Source organism: Leopardus geoffroyi, chromosome D2 (assembly GCF_018350155.1).
Source record: "Leopardus geoffroyi isolate Oge1 chromosome D2, O.geoffroyi_Oge1_pat1.0, whole genome shotgun sequence".
Lineage (NCBI taxonomy): Eukaryota > Metazoa > Chordata > Mammalia > Carnivora > Felidae > Leopardus > Leopardus geoffroyi.
Window position 1 is genome coordinate 23,119,066 of NC_059334.1, and position 19,382 is coordinate 23,138,447.

General features: G+C 41.2%; 1 protein-coding gene across 12 annotated transcripts in view; it reads right to left on the reverse strand.

Moving 5' to 3' along the window:
- The window catches only part of RHOBTB1 (Rho related BTB domain containing 1), a 122,295-nt gene that overhangs the window by 21,218 nt on the left and 81,695 nt on the right, over positions 1 to 19,382 (reverse strand). For 11 of the 12 annotated variants that reach the window (XM_045437528.1, XM_045437522.1, XM_045437527.1 and 8 more), the window contains 2 exons: positions 17,076 to 17,277; positions 16,592 to 16,695 (listed from right to left, as the gene is read on the reverse strand). In XM_045437528.1, the coding sequence (XP_045293484.1) occupies positions 16,592 to 16,695; positions 17,076 to 17,267 (296 nt within the window). In that variant the 5' untranslated portion in view covers positions 17,268 to 17,277. Of the gene's footprint in view, positions 1 to 4,463; positions 4,522 to 16,591; positions 16,696 to 17,075; positions 17,278 to 19,382 lie in introns of those variants that run through there. The other variant, XM_045437529.1, reaches the window with a different exon arrangement.

Consider the following 19,382-nt stretch of genomic DNA (forward strand, 5'->3'; position numbering starts at 1 on the left):
CCACTTATCTGTTTCTGAAAAGAAAATGTCCTGAATTTGCAGGAATTTTGACTCTTTACTAGATATATGGCAAGAAGGTAGTATTTAACAGAAAACTAGCAGTAGTTAGATGGATGGGTAATAAGAGAATGTTGGAAGCAGATTTCTCAAATGGTATATATGACACAGCAACAGCAGGTAAACGGGGAAAAGAAAAAGTATTTTACAGTCAATTTTGACATAAAGATCTTCTATTTTTACATAACAACTTACCATTTTAGAGGCCAAAGAACCGTTTCATAAAACGGTTGTTCAATTATGGTGTTTGGCAGCTGCTAAAAGGTATCTTTAATAAGAATTATAAACCAATCATCTAGGTTAAAATATGCTGAATGGTGACTTTGAAAACATTGAGGCAAAAGAATATAAAGAACAGGAAAAATTATGCCCAAGGATTCAAGACTATCTTGCAGCTAAATTCAGAAATAAACTCTTACAATTTTATTAGATGTTAATTTATTGCCTTTATTGTTTATGTAATGAGAAGAATCAAGTCGATGAATCAAAACACCTTCTTTTTAAATCATTAATGAGCTTTTTCCCCCTACATATCAATGAAGACAAACAAATATATCCAGGCAACCATAAAATTTCTAAAAATAATCATTTGCAATGCAGAAAACTGCAGGGTGCTTACATTAAATGTAATTCACAAGTTGAGTCTTTAAATTTATACTCCAGGAAAACTGCATCAGACCATAGCAAGTAGAGGGGAAAATCCTGAGATTAAAATATTTACAAATTATAAAAGAGGACCTGGGACTCAAAGTAGATGAATGTATTAATCTGCAGGTTTAGAATGTCCTTGAAATAAAGATATTATCAGAGATTCATAGACACTGGAAAATATAATATGTGTAAAAATATGCATAAATATATAAATGAAAGGGAAGCCTGTCTTGTCGTCGGGATTCTGATTTAGTTAGTGGAATATTCTGTGCACAGCCTTACTTCTAATCAGCATAAATAACAGTACCCAGCAATGCTTTGAATTTTACATTTTTTAGGAGCTGAGTTTTCTATTATTCATAATCCTATTTGTATAGGATATCTGATACAGCTCTGCTATAAGCTTCATCCTGATCATAAAACAAAGCCACCGTGAATTTTGGCACAGTGAGATTAACATAGCAATATGTGAGGTTCAATACTGTAGAGGAAGAATTGAGGAATGTACCCAGCACCTAAATGTGGACTAGTATATATATGCATAAAATTGTTCTAATTGGCGCCTATTTCCATATTGAAGCACATGGCTATAAAAGAAATATTCTCAGAGCTTAATTTATATGACAGACATGAAGCTAAATGTCAATTCTGTTATCTAATTTTATGATACAGCATGTGAGGTTTTGAAATCAGAGCTGGCTCGGTTGCCAAGGTTACAGTGATAACACTCAAGCCACTGAGCACACACGAGTTACTATTCGGTTGACCTGTAAACAAGTACAGACAGGACCTTGGGGGTTGGAAACAATGGAATCTCTTGATGATAATAGCATAATGCCGTCACCCAATACAGGTCCGGAGGGCCCGACTTCTAACTGTGTCGCAGCAATATCTCAATGCATGAAATGCTGTTGGATGGCTAGAAAAATAATTCCATGTTATGTAAATATTTTGCCTCAAAAGGATGATAGTTAAAGAGAAGAGGTTGTATTGAGCACAACACTACCTTTGAAGCTAAAATAACTTATTGAGTCAAAATTCTACTTGTATCCTTGGAATAAAGAAATTTTTTTCCTTTTTTTTTTTTTTTTTTTAATGCACAGTTAGGGGCTATGAGAATATATCTCCATTACTTTACACTCAAAGCACTTAAGAAATAAGATCATATTTTACCTACCAACTTGCTTCAACGTCTTTGGTTTAACTGTTGTTGATCTAAATATGAATGCAAGTTAAGAAAACATTCTATATAAATTATAGAGGCCAGTTTTTCTGGCCTGCCCTAATAATGTAGTACCCTAACCCTGATTTTAACCAAAAGGCTGGGGAATCAGCGGATGTAGTGATACAGCTACAGAAAGATGCTGTTTTGACACATTGCTCCTTATTCTTTTCTAATTCTATATTCTTTTCTAATTCCTAATTCTTCACATAGCAGTATTCTCTGCGATATAAACACATATACAATCAAGTAACTATTTTGAGAACACCGCATATTCCCTGTAGATTTTTAGCCTCTTTTCTATCTAGTCAAGGAAGGCACAGGACCTGCAGCTAAGAATATCTCCCCCTTTAGGCAGAATTCCAAGGAACTAGAGCTATTAAATAACTTTTAATCAAAACATTCATTCCTGTGTGGAGACTGTTCAGTGTCTGACACAAGCTCGTGTTTAAAAATGCCATTCCTGTGGAAGATAAAAAGAAAAAGGCAGGTTCTAGCATTTCCACTTCCATGGCTCTGTTACATTTTTTTACTTTGAAGAGTTGAGTTTAAAAATAATTGGGAGGGGAATGTGTGATGAGGGCATTCTCACATATTATGCAGCAGGGTTAGCCTAGAAATGACCTCAGGGTTCCTATTTCAGCTGTAAAAAGAATCTGATAGGATTTAAATGGCGTCCTACAGCTATTTTGAGTAGAAAGCACAAGAATTTGAGAATTCTTTGCAGAAGCAAAGCACAGAGTAGACAAAACTCTAAACTCCAGAACTTGAATACTGAGAAGGGGTAGGAAGAAGTTTGGAATTTTTTGTTGTTGTTGTGGACCCGGCTAAGTGGCTTTATTAAAGAAAGCCAGGGTTACAAAGGACTTAAGCATGCAGGGTCTCAGTTGCTTGCCTACGGAATGTTTATTTTGGGGAGAAAAATGTAATTTCTTTTCCCTAAGGGGAAAATGTTACTGTAAAAGTTTCTCTAGGGTACTAACACATCAAATAATGCCCATGCAATGATGTTTTGATTAGTTAAGTAAAAAATAATCCAAAGTAAATTTGTGTGTGGAAATAATTGCAGATCTTGCTTCATACAGGGGTAGAGGGCAGCGGGGCGGGGTGGGGGGGGGGGTCACAGAAGGCCCAAGTCCTCCAAAAATGCTTGTGCTGATAAAGCCAACCTGAGTTGTACCAGTTTTTCTTCAGATATTAAACAAACAAGACAGCATATTTTTTTTCAGTTATCTTTCAAGGAGAACACCGGCCAAAGATAGCATGTAAAAAATTGGCAAAGGTATTTGGATAACATAAGAAGTGTGTGCAAAGTTGGGACCAATCTTTATTGAAGGATGAAAGAAAAAAAAATCTGAACACAGTGCATCTTGCCCACATATCTTGGCCCAAGCTAGACTTGAAACAGCAAAGGCCGTACAAGTTCCCAAGGCCTGTCTTTGTAATATCTATAGTCAAATATAGCAAACGTGGTGGGAAAAGGTCAGAGAGGCAACCAGAAGCAATGCTGCTTTTCCAATCTGAAATACCAAATTCATCCTTTGAAGAAGTGGTTGAAAAAGGGTTGATAGTCACTATAAAAAAAATGTGTTGTTAAGAATGGATTTTCCAAGTTCTTTCCTATCACACAAGTGCTCTTATCTTCTTGGTTTATCTTTCCTTTCCTAGTCCCATCCAGTCCACCACCACTGTCGGCTAGGGGGCTGCCTTTGCATTTTCTTATCTGGTTAAGTGAAGGAAAAATACCTAAATTATCCTTTATCTAAGAGCCCAACATCAGGCCAGTCTGACAGGCCATTGTGAACGTTTGTGGGTTCCATCTGGTCCTCCACATAGCTGTGAGCAGGATGGCCAAATGCCCTTCTCCAAAAGGCCAATTCCTTGCTGACAAACACTTGGTGACCAATAAGTATGTCGTTGCTAATATGCCCCTTAAAGTCTTTCATTCTGTGGTAGGACCCCACCTCTTTATATGTCAGTACTGCTTATTGTTTCCTTTTCGAGTAGAAACTCCTATATCCTTTATATTGGTAGAGATCACAATCACATTTTAATGGCCTTCTTTCCTTTGCCAATGAGCACAGGTCTCCTTCTGGCAAAGGTTCACGCAGGAGTCCCTGACCTCCACCTTTGGGGCTTCAAGCTTCCTTCTCCCCCTACAACTTAGGTAGGTTCTTTACAGAAACATTTTTGAAACCAAGTCAACAACACACCTTTCATGCATGTAGTCTGACAGCGCTATGCAAACAGATCAAAACAGCACAGAACAGCTGGGAGCATGGCAGAGAAAAGGAATGTGTAACACGTGGCTTTGGAGAATTTTAGTAGGGAAGCAGCCCGGTGTGTATGAGATGCAGGGGGAGTTGTCAGTGATCGGTGAACATAACCACCAGGAGATGAATGGCTCTGTAAGCTCATACTCATGGAAGATGGAGAGGTCTGTAGGGGAGCGCCTGGCAGGGGATCTGGGGAGAGCAGGGCAGGACCATGCAGTGCCCTGAATGTGAGCAGAGAAATCAAGTCAATACTTTACCAATAGCAGTGAGGCTTCTTAAGTACAGATGTTATGTGGGGAAAACTGTCAAAACACCCTGCAATATATCCAGATTTGGGAGTGATTAGCATGCGCAACTATTTCTTCTAAGCCCATAACTGCACGTTTAGTAGGAAGCAATACTTTAAAACAGTCTTTCCCCCACCCTCCAAAACTGAGTAGCCAAAGCAATGCACGCTCTTAAGTGCAGGAAAGCCATATCAACATCCCACCAATGCCACCAAACCCTGAGATAGATAAAACTTGAGTCTTAAGAACGGTTGCTTCTTCTATCACGATACAAATATCACAGGGGGCATTGTCCTCTACCACAGAAGGTTGTGGGTTATCATCCAATAGAAACTGGCTATTTTTCACTCAATATACCATTTTCCATACTGAACAATCTAAGCTCCATTTAGTATATTCTTAAATCTCATACAATCATCAGAAAAAGTTGAATGCATGGGAAATTGAGTGAAGCACAAGTAATTTATTAGAAGAAATCTTATTTAACTCCTGGTCAATGAGAACAGAAAGCATTGACATAAAGAAGGCTTGTTTAACAGGAGAAGGTGAAATTGTGGTAATAAATTCCTTCCCAACACCACTTCTCATTTTCATTCCTTTTTGGCTTTCCCTGAAGAGAAATGATGGAGGTACTTCCTTCCTGTACTGTTCATGTTTTCTCCTGAGAGCAAGACTAGCTGTAGATACAGGAAAGCCTCCATATCAGCCTGAATGCCAGATGGGAGGTCTCTGGGATTAAGCTCCTTAACTCTTTTGAAAGGAAACTATGTAAACCAGCAAGATCATTCCACCACACAAGAAAGTGTGAAGTGAAAGGGTAAAGAGACTTTACCCAGACCTCTCAGCAATCCTCTCTGAATTCATAAAGGTGAAAGGACTTGTCCCATGCCACTTATCCAATAGTAATACACAGTCATTCCTCTCAGCAATATTAACTGATAATGCACTATGTATCAGGTACTCTTCTAGACACTGAGGATACAGCAATTAGCTAAAGATACAAATCACTCATGCTTATCTTCATGCTCATATTCTAGTGGAGAACAAAGACAATAAGCAAGAAAAATATGTACACTAGGTGCTGTGTTAGGTAGTGACAAGTGCCAAACAGAAAATAAAGCAAGGAAGAGGGACAGAAATATTAGGGAACAGAAGATACTTTTGGAATGAGGTGACCAGGGAGGGCCTCACTGAGCAGCTGACATTTCAGTAAAGACCTGAGGAGGTGAGGGAGCTAACATGCTGCTGTCTGCGGGGGAGAGCCCTGTGGAAAAGGAAACAGCTCATGCAAAGGCTCTGAGGAAGGTTGTCTCCCTTGGGTGAGGGGGGGAAATAGCAGGAGCTGAGCTCAGGAAGGCAATGCTGGACTGAGGTAGGGAGGGCCTCATGGGGTCTGGCTCTTACTTTGAATGAACTGGTGGACCGTTGGGATTTTTTAAGCAGAATAACATAATTTATGTTTGAACAGGAGAGTTGACCAAATGGTGGTGGTGGTGTCGGTGGTAGTGATGGTGGTGGTGGAGGGGGCGTGCCAGGGGGAAAAGGCAGAAGGATGGAACCAGTGAAAAGGTAACAATCCCGAGAGAGGCGATTGGACTTTGGCCTGGGAGCAGTGCAGGTGGTGAGAGGTGGCCGCATTCCCTATATTTGCGCAGCGGGGAGCCAGCAGGGTTTGCTGACGGACCACGTGTGGGATATGCCCAAGAGGAGTCAAGGATGATGCTAGAGAGCTTGTGCTGAGTGATTCTGTATTCCCTGTTCCTGGTGCTGACATCTGTACTTTAGCATCTCTAACACTGAACTGTAATTATGTTGCTGTCTTCCTGCTGTACCCTGAGTTTCTTCTTCAGGGACTTTGTTCCATTCCTATTAGTTCCTCTTGCATGGTGTATATGTAACACAGCATTTGTGACAAAAGAGGCTCCCAATGACTGTTTACCAAGTAAAATGGCCTTCTAGATATTGAAGGATAAAGGACGTAGATGCAAATACGTCTGCAGTCCTAAAGTCTAAAAGAAAGGAGTTCAGGCGTATAGTAAGTCAGTTATGGAATACGTTTTAATAAAGAATGAAGACAGTATGTGAGCTATTATATTTCTTCAGACAATTACTGCTGAAAGGCAGCCATATAATATCTCTGGTATACAGCAGAGATTAACCAGTTAATATATATTTCTTAATTATTGGAATTTATCTAAAAAATCCATTTACCCCATCTAATTGGATAGTTTTATAACACTGGGATAATAATGTATTAATGATCACTTCATGGAGTTAGATAATCTCCAGAAGCAAAGGAAATGTAAAGAAATAGGTTACTTTCAACCCACTAATTTCTGTGTTACACAGAATCAAGGCTGAAGGGAACACCCTCTATTTCACAGACCATCTTGTTTTTTTTAAAAAAACATAGCAAACACTAAAAACAAAAATCAGTAAGATAGAAAGATAGCCAAGGTGATAAGTTGAAAAGACAATCTGCTAATTTGCTTTATCTTTCTGTAATTCAGCACTGTCCTTCAGATGATATCTAGGCTGGGGACACAGGGGTTCCAGGGGAAGAATAAAGTGGTGGAACGATTTTGGAAACCTAATGAATGGCCAATATTAAAAGTTACTGATAGAACTGTTGACAAGGTTCACTAAGAAACATATCTGTGAAAGTGTTCTGTAAACTTTACACTACCAATTATTGTCCAACAAATATGATCACGGGTTCAAAAGTCACCACAGGATATATTTTATATGTTGTAGCCAATAAGAATTGCGGAACATTCTCATCACGAGATGTTTTCCTTTCGGTGTACCAGCTCATGTCGTTAACTGAAATATAACTGCTGAAAGCTAGTAACAGAATCATCCTCGGAAGACACTGCAGAATTACTCAACAGTCTCTTTTTTCTTACCACCTAATGTAAAAGGGAAAACTGTAGTGCTGAAATATATTTCTTCATCAGAATGTTATAGTATAGAAACATCACAAACTGATGAAAAGTTAACACACTTAGCTATTATTTGACCCAACTGGTCAAGCTTGCAGTTATTAAGTAGTAATAGAAAAAAAGGTAGTAAGAAGGCAGAACACAAGACGTTAATATACTGAACAATGTGTATGTCCTATTCTCCTTACCTATTCCAGTGGCCTCATTATTCATGTCTCTATGGCACCTTTTGAGGCCATCAATGTTTTTCTGGGCTGCCACGATGGACAGTTTTTCCTAGTCATGTGACCAGTGTTTGGGCAGCAGCCAGCATCTGTCTAGGTCCTGGAACATGAGTGACCCCACTCATCAATCAAATCCTGTTGCTATCTCATTTGGCACTGTTGTTTCTCAAGGACAGATTCATCCTGGGGCCAGGGCTCAGTTGGACAAAGAAATTCCAGCTTTCTGATGTTTTGTCTTCTGGTCACAATATGAGATGTAGCAGTTCAGAGCAGGAAGGACAGTGCGGGACAGTAGGCTGAGGGTGGTACAGAGCACGGCATGTTTTCTGTCTGCCAGATGATCTGGCATCACGGAAATCTTGTTTGGGTGTTTTAGTGCACAATCTACAAATCTCCACCACTTTTAAGTTTTTGAATCCTTTCTATGCATTTAGTCTGATGCATTTTTGTTTATTTGTTTTGGTTAAGCACAAAGCAGTAATAATCCACCTTCAATTTTTCTACTCACTGCCCTCATCTTTGGGCAAATGAATTTAAAATAAATAAATAAATAAATAAATAAATAAATAAATAAATAAATTTAAAAATATGATTATTTAAAAAAGCTTTTTCAGTATTTATCTTTGAGAGAGAGAGAGAGAGAGAGAGAGAGCACGAGTAGGGTAGGCACAGAGAGAGAGGGAGACACAGAATCCAAAACAGACTCCAGGCTCTGAACTCTTAGTACAGAGCCCAATGTGGGGCTCGATCCCACAAACTGAACTATGAGATCATGACCTGAACCAAAGTCAGACGCTTAACTGACTGAACCACCCAGGTGCTCCTAAAATATGATTCTTATAAGGATCTTGGAAATGACACTAAGAGGACAAACAACCTTACAACTGGAAAATCGTTAGTATTGACATAAGTAATTTTCTATTTAAGAGGGCACCTGTTGGGATGAACACTGGGTGTTGTATAGAAACCCATTTGACAATAAATTTCATATTAAAAAAGAAAAAAGGAATACTCCTTCAAACAAGGCTTTACAAAAATAATTCACAAATCTAAAAATATTTGTGGAGAAAAGGTGGGTTTCAGGGTGTGGGTCAGTGTACCTCCATTCTTTTTCTCCTGGTCTAGCTCATCTCCTAGCTCATCTTTTCATTTGCTCATTCATTAAGGAGAGGTTAGGCACCAGTGTTTTCTGTCTTTGTCACTTTCACATAGGCACATGATTTGTGATTCTTACTATAAAATGCAAACATAAAATTCAACCTAGTGACATAGTTTGGAGTTTGTTACAATGGCATTTCCAGGCCTTAGAAGAGCCTGCCATGTACAAGACTGATGGACAGATTCATGCACTCATTCAACTAACATTCATTAAACTCTTACTATGTGCCACGCCCATGCATAGGGCAGACAGACAAAATTCCTGTTCTACAGATAGTAGGAGTCATAGCATAAGGGCAACTGAAGAAGATGATGAAGGAGCCAACTTTCAAGTGGTGTGATCATAGTGATGAGAGGGATTTGCCAAGGAGTCCTGAGGAACATAAGGAGGGACATTTCACCTGGATCCTGAAGGTAACAGGGAGTTGGGGGAGAGTATGGAGGGGACTTCTGGGAATTTGTGCCTCTTATTCTAAAGTCTTGGAATAGTTGTGGTAATTAAGTAGGTAAAGAATAGGCAGGTGGGAGTATAATTTCTATGCAGGTGTAATGCACATTTGTGGGCCTAGAGGCTACAGACCATACACAATTAAAATATCGGGTTATGTCTGGAGCAAGACAGGAGGTTGGACAGGCAGGCTGGGACTCAGTCCAGAGAAACAAACCAGAGTGGAGCCTCATATCCAACGTGCAGCTACCTCACCCAGGGAAAGGACACTTCTTGTCCAGCTCTGCACCTGATTCTCAGCCAAGGTGAATGAGCACAAAACAGACAAGGTCATTTGTACATTCCCACAGGTTCTCATTGTATCCTCCAGTTCCAGAATGAACCAACTACAAAAGACCACACGGTTACTATTTGATGGGGAAACAGAGAAATAGAAAACTTTCAGGGAACTGGGGGTCAGCTATCACAGGGTACCTGGTCCAATGTATCTTTTTAGAAAAAGATACAAACATAACCACAGCCGAAGACACAGGCCACTTGGTCAGACTCTGATCCACACAGCTGAGGGCTTATCTCTGGGAAAAGGGAATCAGCATGATTTGGGGACAATTTGATAGTGTTTCATTATTGAGCCTTGAGATTCAAGACCATCCTGTTTCCCATACTCTTCTATTAAGGATCTTGTCCCATTTCCCGCCCTAAGGGCACACAAATAATTTGTATTCAGTGAGAATTAACTCTAAATTCTATAAATTAAAACATATGTTGTCTACCACATACATTTCCTCAGACATAATAGATTTTTTTGTTCATAAAAATACTTGTACTTAAAAAATATTGAGATACAATTTAAATACAATAAACTTTGCAGACTTAAAGTGTTCGGTCTGATTAGTTTTGACTTACATATGCACCCCAATACTATCATCTCTATCAAAATCATGAACATTTCCATCACCTCCAAAGTTTCCTGTGTCCCTTTGCAATCCATCCCTCCCTCTTCGTCCTCTTTCCCAGGCAACCAGTGATCTACTTTCTATCACCATGGATTGCATTTTCCGGAATTTTATAGACATGATATCACACAGTATGTGTTCCTTTCCTCTGGTTTCCTTCACTTAAAAGCTTTGTCTCTAATCTTTAAGAGATTCTTCCCTTTTGGCTGAGGTTCAGTAAAGAGCATGATAATCATGATGATTCCACAGTAGTGCTTACCAAAGCATGACTTGAGGACCACCTGCTTTATAATCATCCAGGGACTGGCTAAAATGTGCTGATTTACCTCTCCCTAGAACTCTGACATCAGAATAGCCAGCATATGCGGGCATACTTAAACCTGCAATTTAGTTCAACCTTTTAGGGAACGACGGTTCCTGTTTCTGGGTCTAGCTACTTATTCCTCTAAGTCTTTCTATTGTTTTGTTTTTTTCTCTACATTTTTTTTAACATTTATTCATTTTTGAGAGACAGAGAAACAGAGCGTGAGTGGGGGAGGGTCAGAGAGCGAGGGAGACACAGACTCTGAAGCAGGCTCCAGTCTCTGAGCTGTCAGCACAGAGCCCGACACGGGGCTCAAAACTACGGACCGCGAGATCATGATCTGAGCCAAAGTCGGATGCTTAACCGACTGAGCCACCCAGGTGCCCTGGTCTTTCTACAGTTTTCTATAACCTGGGCAAACCTTTAGGCCACAGCAGGACACAGGACTTTAGGACAAAGGTTGCAATAATTTTCCTAGATCCCATTGTGCCCACATTTAGAAGCGTGGTTTCAGTTACTTTTCCATATAGTACATGCATTGTGAACTTTCCTCCTTTTCAAGTCTACCATGGGGGTCAGGACTCTAGCAAAGACAGTCCTGTGAGTGAGTAGGACTCCTTTATCACAGGTGCAAAATTCAATGAGGTGCCAAAAAACTACATAATCCAGGTGCCCAATATTAAAAAAAACAACAAACAAACAAAAAACAAAATTAAGGCAAAATAAATCCCTGGTGAACAAAATATCAAAATATTAAATAAAGTCAGGACCAGTAACCTTGCCATACTGAGCCATACTGAGTTTGAAGCAGAAGGAAAAAATTAGTGATCCTATCTTTTAAAAGTTATTACTATTTATATTTTATGCCCAATGTGAGTGCCTTATTGCCTCAGCCTAGTCCTGGCCCAGGCTCACCTCCACCTGATATATTTCACTGTCCAACAGGCTTTTTGCTGTCCTGAAATTGTCATTAGAATGTTACTTCTGGCCCAGCATTTATAATGCGCCAGGGACAAGAAGAGCTCATTCAAAGCACCCTATCTGGACACATTAGACATTTCCTACTTTTCCCCTTGCCATTAACCACAAGTACAGCCAATCCCAGACAAACACATAAACACTGGTCACCCATAGTCCTGAATTTTTAAAAGAGCCTCAACCAAGCATTCAAAATGGGATGTATTCATGGTGTATCTGATTACATGTGCCTTCAGCATGAAACTAGACCTATCTAAATAGACACACAGAAACCATGGCTCTGATTAATATTATCATTTAAAACACATACTGCACTTCTCATAGGAGCTAACATTTGAGAAAAATCCGCGTGTGAAAATAATCTGTATTAATAAATGAGTTCCAACCGAACAGAAAATATGCCCAGAAACTGTGGGGTGTAAGGGCAAGGTTCTGCATGTTTAAGTTCACTTTTTTAGGGGAAAGCATGCCATATAAAGGACCCAAGGCTCCTACTCACTCTCAGAAAGTTCACTTGGATGTATTATTTTTAACGAAAATGAAAGCACTCATGTTTAGCTATACAAAGAATTAAGCTATTTGTTATGTATTAAAGAATTTACGAGGCACAATGGCATACTAGAGCTGGTGACAGATGGAGAATACTGGTCTTCAGTGTCCACATAGAACAGCATACAAATTAGACTGGACTAGGGATAAATTTAAGGTAAGCTTGTCATCAGCCATCATCACCAGCCATGACAGCACGGTGGAAAGGGAAGGTATGGGTTCTGGAGTCCGACAGAACTAGCAGGAAAAGTTCAGTTCTACTCTTTCCTAGCTGACTGACCTTGGCCCCTTTCTGTGCCTGTTTGCTCAACTGTGAAATGAGCCTACTTTGCAGGGTCACCACAAGAATGAAGTGGTGGACATCAGGCACAGGCCCAGCCTTGATTAAATTGTAGCTGTTGTTATCACCACCTTCAGTGCCACAAGCTTTATGATGTGTTTGAAGGTTATCCAATCCTGAGACAGATCAATGCTGGAGGTTTTCAAGGAAAGGAAACATAAAATTTGTAATTATTTACGTGTGAGGTGACTATACGAGAGGGACAGGGGCCCAGATATCCTGTTGAAAGGCAGAGTCCACCCTCTTTGTCTCCCTTTTTAGTGCCTAATTGTGAACATTTCATTCTTATAATAGTTTGAGAGAAAAACCGAGAGTGATACCCCTTTATTATTTTAGAGAGGGAGAGAGAGAGTGTGTGTGTGAGGAGGGGAGAGGGAGAGAGAGGGAGAATCTTAAGCAGGCTCTATGCTCAGTGTGGAGCCTGATGTGGGGCTCGATCCCATTACCCTGGGATCATGACCTGAGCCAAAGTCAAGACTCAGATGCTCAACAAACTGAGCCACCCAGCCCCAACCCCGCGCCCTCCCCCCGCCCCCCCCCCCCCCCCCCCCCCCCCCCCCCGCCGCCACTTTAAAAAGAGGCTGTTTTCTTGCCAAAAAAGGGCAGCTGATCACAGTCCTGGTTACTAGGTATAGTTTTGTTCTTGATATTTTAAAAGAGCCAGAAAAAGTTCATCCAAAGTGGATAGAAAGTAGGTGGTGGGAAGAAAGGCTGCGAGAGTTGGAGTCATTCACTCCAGACAAGACAGGGTTTGACGGATTCTAAATGTGTTAAGTGGTGCTGAGGCTGCTGTGCCACCTTCCTTCTCCATCCACAGAAGGACTCCCGTACTCAACATTTTTTCTTGGATGGATGATTTCCCTTCCTGAAGAAAAGGGGTCACCTAGATGACCTTGTGAGGCCTCTTCCAGTTCTAAGCCTTTGCACATATACAGAAGAGCAAAGAGACACCCAGCTCGTCAATGTGGGGGGTGGGCTGCAGCCGCATCTGTTTAAAATGAGGCTGAGGTAGCTTGGTACAGAAGAAAGAGTGGGGGCTGGGATTCAGGAGGAGGTGGGCTGGAATCTGCCTCTGAAACTCACTTTTGGGCAAGTTACGGGAGTAAAAGAACTCAGCTCTGTCCTCCCCTGTAGCATGGAGATAATCTCTGCCTTCTAGGGTTCCTGAAAGGATTAACTGAAATAATGTTGGCAAGGCACCTAATATTTTGACTGGCACATATAAGCCTTTGATAAATTGGAGCTATTATTCCAGTTGGTTGAAAAATGGGGTGAAAGATTAACGCCCTTCTGCTTATAGTTATACAAATTCCAGTAGGCAGACCGACACCACCGTGGCCCACAGGATCCACACTGCAAGTGGAGCCTGTCCACACCAGACAATGTTTGAGGGGACAACTTATTAACCACTGTGGTCCTTAGGGGCAGAAGACACCAAAGACGAGGCCTAAGGCATCTTGGTAGGGCTCTGGTTTCTCTCACCGTCACCAAAAGAATCACAGGAATTATTTTAAAAAGGTTCCAAATACATCCAGGTATAAAGAATATATCACATCCCACTGATTTGTCATTCACACCAAGTACAGTAAAAAACATCTGTCAAAAAGCAGGTTTGCAAACCAAATGGATTATCAGAAATTGTAATTAGGATTTTTTTCCTTCACGAATGACACAAAGCTAAAAATGGAAGTCATCAAGAAATTGATCAGCTCTTGCAAAGTAATGAAATACAGTGGCCAGAACGCTATACCAAGTAAAAGGCACTCCTATTACCATCAGACTTTTCCACAAAATGCAATTTTTTGGTGTTACATCAATGTGGAATTGCATAATATTTAGCATTTACAGAAAGATGCTGGAGGCTGAGGCAGAACAGCTCTGCTTTTTGTTCTTTACCAGTAGTGCGGTCCGTGGCAGGACACCTGTGAGGCTGTGGAGAACTGGAGAGGACAGAGGAAATACAAGGTACAAACATGCATATAAAGTGAGGCCCACGGAGAGCTGGGCCAGAAACATGGGAGTGTTTCCTGAAGCCCTTCTGTGTCATTCGGAGAATCAAACTTGCCTTGGAAAACACATCCTGTTTCCATCAAAGGAGGAACAGGTTACAGCTGATAGAACCGAGCTTTACAGACAAGGGAGCAGAACAATGCAGTCTGACCTGATGCAGTCACATGAAAGAGCAGCCTATTTTTGTTGGGCATAAACAAACACAGGCATGACACGTGGTGAAGTGACTCCAGATACATCAGGAGCTGGACAAGGCCCAGTGTGGATGCCTGTCAGTGTGAGATCTATGAAGGCCATCATGCCATTAAATCAATCCTAAGCAGGAATCTCACATGACAGTGAAGCAGCCCTTGTATTACCCAAAGATAAGCGTTACATTAAACCAAGTAAAACTCGGGGCCAAGTTAAAACTCGTTCTTTTCAGCTGTGTAACATTCCAGTGGCAACATGAAACGGTCCAGAGCAGCTAAACCCAAAACCTTCAGTAAGCTCATCAATAGGCCCATCATCTTCGGACAGCTGTTTGGAAGTGAGGGTGCAAAATGTCCACAGAAATCTATCACATCCATCCTTACTTTGCTTAAAGTCATCATTTTATGATGCTTTAGATATTACAAATCCAACTGCATGGTCCTTAAATGGCACTTTACTATTATTGTTTGTATGTGTGGAATAACTGGACAAAAGAAAAACCACAAAGTGGCAACTAATATAATAATCAAGAACACCATGGAAAGAAAAGAAATGATAAAACAGGATTTTCAAGGAGAGGAAAAGTACCTACAACTCTGGAAATTAACCTCAAAAGTCCTCATTACCAAGGGGACATTAACATCGATGTTTTACTTCCCAGATGCCCTTTTCTGAGTCCCCACGAACATCCTGGTCTAAGTGGCAGATTCTCTCAGGGTGTGAACAACTTCTTAGGAATAGGGCAAACCCTTTCAGCAGTTTATTGAGTAGCTCAGACCACTTGGATAAATGCCAATAAAAGTCTGCTCAGAGCCTTAGAGAGCCACCGGCTTGGAGAAATGTGCGGGGCTCCCAGGTGGCTGAGTACGTTGGGTGTCTGACTTCGGCTCAGGTCATGATCTCACGGTTCATGGGTTCGAGCCCCACAGCAGGCTCTGTGCTGATAGCTTGGAGCCTGGAGCCTGCTTTGGATGCTGTCTCTCTCTCTCTCTCTCTGCCCACCCCCGCTTGTGCTCTGTCTCTCAAAACTGAATAAACATTAAAAAAAAAATAAGGACTAGAGGTGCTTTCAGAAATGATTATCTCAATGCCAAGGAGTAACTCATGTGGTTGGAGTATCTGCCTAATCCAATCCTTCGAGGTAACAGGACATTTGAGGTTAACGAGGGACAACTGATTCATGACACCTAAATTCTAAACTTACGATAAAATGTGTTAATTTACAATTAAGAGGTAAGAAAATCTCTTTATCTGGGTTTTGATAGCTTATAACACATTCATCGAGAGAAAGACCTTAAGTTATGGTGGCAAGAAGAAGTTGCTGAATATTCTAAGGCAATTTGACCATGTTCCTAGTCTTATTAATGTCCTTCTAGATTTACTACAGGGATTTCACTTGATTTTTCCTTCTTCTGGAATTTTGCTTGATTTTTAATGTAAAATACACATTAGTGCTTCAGTTCATTTTGGAAACGTGCCTTGTGAAGGATTTCAGAGATATTTTTCTTTCTTTTCAAAAACGACCTTCAAATAAAAATAATAGACTTTCAGATAACAAAGCCCAAAGCGAAAAACATCAGACTCTGCTAATGCGGTCAGGAAAAGACCAAAGAGACCTTCTGAAGTGGGGTGGCCGAGTGCTGAAATAACTTAAAACATTTTAGCAAAAGGTAAATAAAGTGCCATTCAGGAAACCTGCCATCAAAGCAGCCAGGGCCGGAGGGCACACCAGAAACCTCTAGCTAACGTCCCAGTTTGACTAACACTGGTTGTTTCAAATGAGGGACTTCCTGGGAGGGACCTAGCGTCAAGGCAGACTGCTTTTCTTGACATCAGAAAACAATTCCACATTTTTTTTCTTTTTTCTTAAACACAGCGCAGAATCCAACACATTTCAAGGCCATGTGACGTGGCTTTTGTTGCTTTTTGAAGCAGCTGCAGGTTTGGAAAAGGAAATTGTATTCAGGTTCAAACACACTACACTGGTCTTGGTTTACCTGCCATATGCAAAACGCCTGTCTTTGTGATGATCGCCAAAAGTATCCCAAAGCCTGAGAGAAACGCTCACTTCATCAACAACATCCCGGGAACGCTCCAGGACCTGCAGGAGAGAGAGTGCAGTCCTGCTCAGTGTCACTCAGAGGCTCCTCAGGAGAAGGATGTCTAGGTCAGCACACCTCAAGGCTCACTTGACCCACCTGCCTTTAGTTTTGTCATTGCATCTAACAGGACTTGAGCTAAGTCCTAATTCTCTTTCTGGAATCACATGACCCAAACCCTCCTTATTCAAGAAACCGCAGCCATACGCCCGAGTTTGCATTTTACTTTTGTTTTCTCTTGTGGCACTAAACACATAAGCTTTCTTTCCCATGCACAAGTTACCCGTACTCCCTGGCAATAGCAGGGGATGTGCCATCAAATCCGGACTGGCAATAGCAGTGATGTGCCCTTAGGAGTCTAAAGAAACTCTGTACATCTTACCTCCTGGCACACTCGGTACTGGTCGATCGCCCACACGGTAGGCACGTGGGTGGCCAGCAGCTGATACTGCGTTAGCGTTGTGTTACACGCTCTGGCACAGATCAAGCGCGTCTTCCCCACGGCGTTGTCTCCCACGACCACACACTTGATGGTTTCAACGTTGGGTCTTTCGTAGTCCATGTCAGTGTCCATTTATAAAACTCTGGAAGAAGAGAGTTACAGAGCAATCACAGGGGAGAGGGGTTCAGGCCGTTTCCCCTTTGTCTGGGCTCTTCTTCGGAAGTGCCCAGGCATAAGCGAGAGGTTTGGAACTTCATACTAAGCCTAAGTGAAACTCAAGTTTTCTATTTATGTCTCACACAAGTGCAAAAACACCGCCGGCTTGTTATTTTGACCCCAAACGGTTTATGCCGGTTAACATGTTATTTTCTCCTTGGTTTTCTCTAAACACAACCTGCCTACTGAAAATCCATCCAGGCAAATGAGAGTGCTGCACACATTTATAGCTCACTAGCTACTCATGTTGATCCACTAAAGACACTGGTCACCTGCAGGTTTAACCTTAGACACTGGGGCACGAGCCACCTTGGCAATATTAGTGACCATGCCATCTCAATCTCCCAACGAGCCAATCTCTCTATCCGAAAAGCAGTTTCCTGCAGGCTCTACACCATCATGGTGACTTAGGGGAGGCTCAAAAGTGCAAGCAGAGAGGATTAGCCTGCTTTAAAGATGAGTCAACAGTCCAACTGAATTTTTATTTTTTGAATTTTGAATTTTATGAATCAAATTCATAAATTTTATGAATTTGAATTTTATGAATCAAATTCATAAAAACGATATTCTTAAAAGGGGCACCATAAAGCAATGTATTTTTTTTTTTTTTTAATTCTCTTTCTCTCTGTGTTTTCATTAAGAAATCTGGAGCATATGGTGAAGAATGATTTTACCAGGATGAGGAGCTAGTTTGGAATCTCCCTGAAAGCATCAAGAAAGGTTTAAGAGAGTTGCTGAGTGAGGGGTCAAGAGGAAGAGAAAAAGCTGTCATGAGCTCTGCTTCCCCGGGGGGGGGCGGGGCTCAGGAACCTCCATAAAACGCAGAGCAGACTGCTTCTTGGCAGCAGCTGGATGGCTGGCCAACCATGGAAGATTCTAAGGTTTTAATGAATTATAATTGCCCTTTTGAAGAAGTCTACTGTTTTTTAATTTTGTTTTTAAAGTAGGCTTCACACCCAGTGCAGAGCCCAACACAGGGCTTGAACTCAAGACCCTGAGATCAAGACCTGAGCTGAGATCTACGGGTAGCATGCTTAAGCAACCGAACCACCCAGGCACTCTGAGGAAGTAACTGTTAAAAGGAGAAAACTGGTTAGATGGTCACTTTTAATGAGCCAATAATGGTTTTAGTGGTCATATTGGTAAAGAAACTGCTCAGAGTAGGGCCTGATACATAACCGGGGCTCGGTAAGTGTTTGTTTAATTCAACTGATTTGAGAAAAATGATAATTTGGATAATATGAGATTAAGAGTACAGAAGGAGAGACAGAAGAAAGAATATGAAATAGAATGAATACTTTTTCCCAGTTAGGACCATCTGAACATGAGACTGTCTCCTGTAACACCATCACAGGAGGTGTTGAACCCGAGACTACAGACTATTTGGCAAGACTTGAGTGGAGTGATTCAAACAACAGATGTGTGGTGAGGTCAGGATCTGGTCTCAGGATCCTGTCTGTGGTTTACACACCATAGAGAGGCTTAAAATAGATATCTGTGCCCACCAGCAAATGTAGATTCTGAAGGTCTTGGGTGGAGAAAGAGAGGCTTAAGAAAAACTCCAATTCTGATGATCACCCACAGGTGGTGACTCCTCAAATTGATCTCTTCTAATTTCTAGTCTATGGTTTTATTAGTTCCCTATTTCATAGTGTAACGTGGCAAAAGCCTGACTTTGGCATCAGATCAGTGGTCCTGCAATACCTGCCAGAGAACATTTAGCAAAGTCTGCAGACATCTTTGGCTGTCACAATGGGGTTGGGGGAGAGGCCAGAGATGTTTCGAAACATACTATAATACAAGGTACAGGTCCCACGACACGGAGTAATTGGGGCCCAACGGTCACAGTGCTGAGGTTGAGAAATCTCAGCCTTAGAGGAGATGTGACTTTGAATCCTACTCTCCCCATTTTCCAGCCATTTTGTCACTGGACAAGACATTTGCACTTTCAGCCATAGCTTCCGCATCTGTTAAGTGGGAACTATAGTACCAGGCTCCTAAAGTAGTGAGGATTTGGTGAACTGACTGATG